Genomic DNA, 3,963 nt, shown 5'->3' on the forward strand with positions numbered 1-3,963 from the left:
TTCTATTTCGCGGATTTTCACTTTTCGCGGCTGGGTCCGGAACGTAACCCCCGCAATGGAGGGGGGTTTACTATTTTCACATATACTGTATTTTTATTTGAAAATTTTTAATCAAAATTATAATACATGAAACAAAATCCCATGGAACTGCTTCATTCCAGTCTTTAGTAAATCAAAATGCAGGATTTTCAAATATGTCTTTCTACTAGATGGCTGATCCAGAATCTGAGAAGCCAAGGAGTGAAGATGTGTTAAAGATGCTGCAAGATCTGAATAAGGATCTGGAACAGTTGTTAGAGCAAATGGAGAAGGTATCAGGTAAGATGTATAAGTTAAGTGGGTCATGTTCCATGCTCGAAAGATAATCATTGAATGCCATTACTTAACACAGAAAGTAATCATTGAAAGTAATTGTGGAGCAGTGTATTATTACCTTCATCAGATACTTGTAATATCTGGGCCAATATTAAATCTTTATGCAATATTTCTAAAGAATGTTCACTGACTTCTTACCTTGTCTTAGAACTCTAGTTCACTTGAGCAGAAGGACGTTTTTCTTGTCCTGGAAAGTACAGCACACAGTGCACTCCATCTTGCAACTTGGATGGTGGCACCTTTGCATCTGTTACTTCACTACCCCTATTGGTCATAGATGAGCAGATATTTCCCAGGAAAACAATGGACCAGCTGAGATCTACTCACTTAAGAAAGTGTTGTGGTCCACCACAATCTACTTTGCAATTTGTCCAGTGGTACCTATATCATCAGTTATTATTCTCTTCTCATTTAAAAGAGGGAAGGATATCACACACCAGAGAGTTTCCAACAAACTATTTTTATAAGGGAGTGGGGCTCTACATCTAAAAAAAAAGCACTCAAATGAACTCATAAAATACTGTAATAATAAAGTGATCTGTGACCTCACTCCAATTATGTAAACTGCTCACATAAATTCATATGCAAAAGATCACATAATGAGATATGATACATAAAAAAGTGCTGCATGCTTGTGAATAAGTTCATATAAACTAAATAAATATATAAAGTTCATATGCTTCAAAAAAGGTGCTCAGTGCTTCAAAATTCATTAATTATGTGCTTCAAGTGCTATACTTTGTGCTCCCCTCCTTTGTTTACCCACTTACCAGAGCCACGTAAAATCAATGCTTTGCATAAGACCAAACAGCTTCTCCTTTAACTTTCCCTGTTGTTCTAATTTGGATGGGCCAAGTTTCCTCTATATCATCAGTACTCCAACATACGTACATGTACAGGAAAATATAGGCCAGGCAACATCCCATAGCGTAATTCCATTTAGAAAAATATAATTAAAAACATACAAAAAACTACACACGATATAAAAATGCTCGCATTACACAAACTGTATGCGCACATGCATCCAGCAAAACAATATGCGTTTCGCGGTCCGAACCATACAAATGGAAGTGATGCCAGCAAGCCTCACCAGAGCTTGCTGGCGTCACTTCCATCTGTGTGGTTCCAGACAATGGAGATTGTTTGCCAGATGTATATGCTGAGTTCGCTACTGTATCAGGGAAGAGAAAGCACATGTGAGATGGGTTTGAATCAGAGAAAGAAACAATAATAGTTGGGCCTCTCTTAGCAACATCCTGGGAGTTATCCAGTCAGGCTTACGTAAATGGCCTATACCTATAGCTGTTTTGGTCAAAGCTACACACCTTGTTTTCATTCACATCCCTTATTTGCATTGGCAGTTTTTTGGTAAAGGTGCCTTTAAATCTCTGGCACTGTTCTTAAAACCTGTGGAGATGCCGCAGTAGAGTTGTGACCTCTTAACATTGCTTTTTCTAAACCGTGTTGATAATTTTTGGAGAGATATTCCCAAAAGGAACTCACATCCAAAGGGATGCAGATCCTGCAACTTTCCTCATTAGGGCCCTGCAGGTGCAACACCTGACTGATAACTACAAAACCACTCCCACACAGATTCACTCGGAACATGGACACAGACAAAAAAACAGCCATTTCTTCATAATAACAAAAAAGGTAGGAATCTGCAACAAAGTTTGTTTAAATCCTTGCAATGTACAGTACATGGAACACCCAGAGGGGAATGTTTTGTATTCAGCAAAAGTGGAGTTACTCTTTTAACAGTGAATTGCTGCATACGAAAGCATTTTTTCTTATTGACAAATTTTCTTTAAATACAGTCTGGCAAAAACTATCCTTTTATTGATAAAAGAAATGGAACTCTATTTTTGCATATTGTAAAATTGAATTTACCAAAAACATGTACTTCATGTTGTAAATAGAACTGAATAAACCAATGTGCATCTTGTGCTTACTATTAGTTGATGCTACATGGATGGCTTATGACATGGTGACTACACGCAGCAATCCCACCCTGGATGAACAACTGAAGAGACTCAATGAAGCTTTTCAGAAGTGCCTGGCCGAGGTGGATAAAAGCTGGAAGGAGATGCTAGAGGAAGCCAAGCAAGAATCCTAGTCAGAATGCTGGAACAACAATACCTGTTTTTTTCTCTAAAATGCATAATTTATATTTAGCAAATCTATGATTTAAAGGCATGTAAAATTCATTCAATTGTTTCAAAGTTTACACACTTGACAATATGCCACTACAGAAAGCTAAAAGTAAATAAAATAGCTTGACTAGTCATGAATTTGTCTGCTACTCTATATTAACCTTTTTATACATGAATAAAGACCCCTTTACCTAGATAGATAGAAATATTCATCAATATTAATATGAGTGTGACCAGTCCATTACAGTGGCTTTTTGTGGAGCTCCAGTGTCATGCTCTAGGCACTTTCTAAGAAATGGCTACCTTCAGGATGAACCAATCTTCAGGAAACGGCATAGTCCATAAACTGGAAGAAGCTGAGGCAGGAAACATTCAGGCAGATTTGTTTTAGGCAGAAAGCTGCAGTGCACAATCCACTGAGTTTTTTGCGCAGAGCATGCTCATCAATGACCAGGACCAGGTGGAGACTGCAGTCATGTGAAGAATGTTTGAGTCAGTTCCCTTAGAGACTTAGAGATGAGCCTTCACTGTGTGCAGCAATTAAAATACACACAGTAACTTGCATGTTTGCATTAGGAGGGATGTTCTGAGTCTGCGTCCACTCCAGCAGTCCAGCATACCTCTGTTACCTCACTCCCAGTAACAGAACAGGGTTCCGCTGAGTACCTAGCGCAGACCTCATACATGCTCTCACTTGACTCTGTCCTTTCTGCACCACGTGTCTAAGCCATAGATCTCCGTAACGCAATCCTGCTCCGGGTTGCCATGGGGGATGGGCTGCTGCTGAGGTAGCAAGAACTCTGACCTCCTCACTACCGGAGGACCTATCACCCTATCAGGTACCACATCTAATGAATGGTTGTTTTGTGTCTTGAATTTGCCTTGGTTACCCATTAGCAATGGCTTTACTCTTGCTTTGCTGAGTTAATCCCTTGCAACTGACCTGCTTCACCCCATATGTGCATTACTGACCCAAAGTAGTGTAGTGTATCTGCCATTGGACACTCATGCATCCCTTTAGTGACTTCAGATCAGGCTCAGGAAACAGTTAAAACTTACTGAAATTTCTTCAGCAGAAAAGGTTAAGTGCAAAAACAGTTCAATGCATCCATCCCTAACTAGCTACTCTACAGTGTGACTGCCCAGGCATATCTTGCAAAGGTGAAAGTCCATTACTTGGCACAAGTCCATGCTGTGGCAGGAGAGACTCAGGGAGCTCCTGGGTGGCTGCTGGCTGTAAAGGGTTCCACCTTCTTCTGTGAGCCTCTTGCTTCTGTTCTCATGTGGCTGGAGCTGGAGCAGAGCCCTCTCTGTAAAGCAGCTGGAGATTACACCTTAATGTCTTGTCTCTGTGTTCTTCCCATGCAGATCCTGAGCCCTCCCCCCTTTTATAACAGCACAGGGAGAGAGGCAGAGCCCAGAAAGAGAGGGAATT

The 3,963-nt window shown here is 40.4% G+C and overlaps 1 protein-coding gene across 1 annotated transcript; it reads left to right on the top strand.

The window, feature by feature from the left end:
- Nucleotides 1–209: 209 nt before the first annotated feature.
- SYCE3 (synaptonemal complex central element protein 3) lies at nucleotides 210–2,604 on the top strand (the record flags this gene model as incomplete). The annotated part of the gene is made up of 2 exons (XM_082268451.1): nucleotides 210–318; nucleotides 2,334–2,604. 2 exons carry the CDS (start codon nucleotides 210–212, stop codon nucleotides 2,489–2,491), a joined length of 267 nt encoding a protein of 88 aa, XP_082124577.1. The 3' UTR covers nucleotides 2,492–2,604.
- Nucleotides 2,605–3,963: the final 1,359 nt, after the last annotated feature.

Source organism: Pelophylax lessonae, assembly GCF_965119305.1.
Source record: "Pelophylax lessonae genome assembly, chromosome: 9".
NCBI lineage: Eukaryota > Metazoa > Chordata > Amphibia > Anura > Ranidae > Pelophylax > Pelophylax lessonae.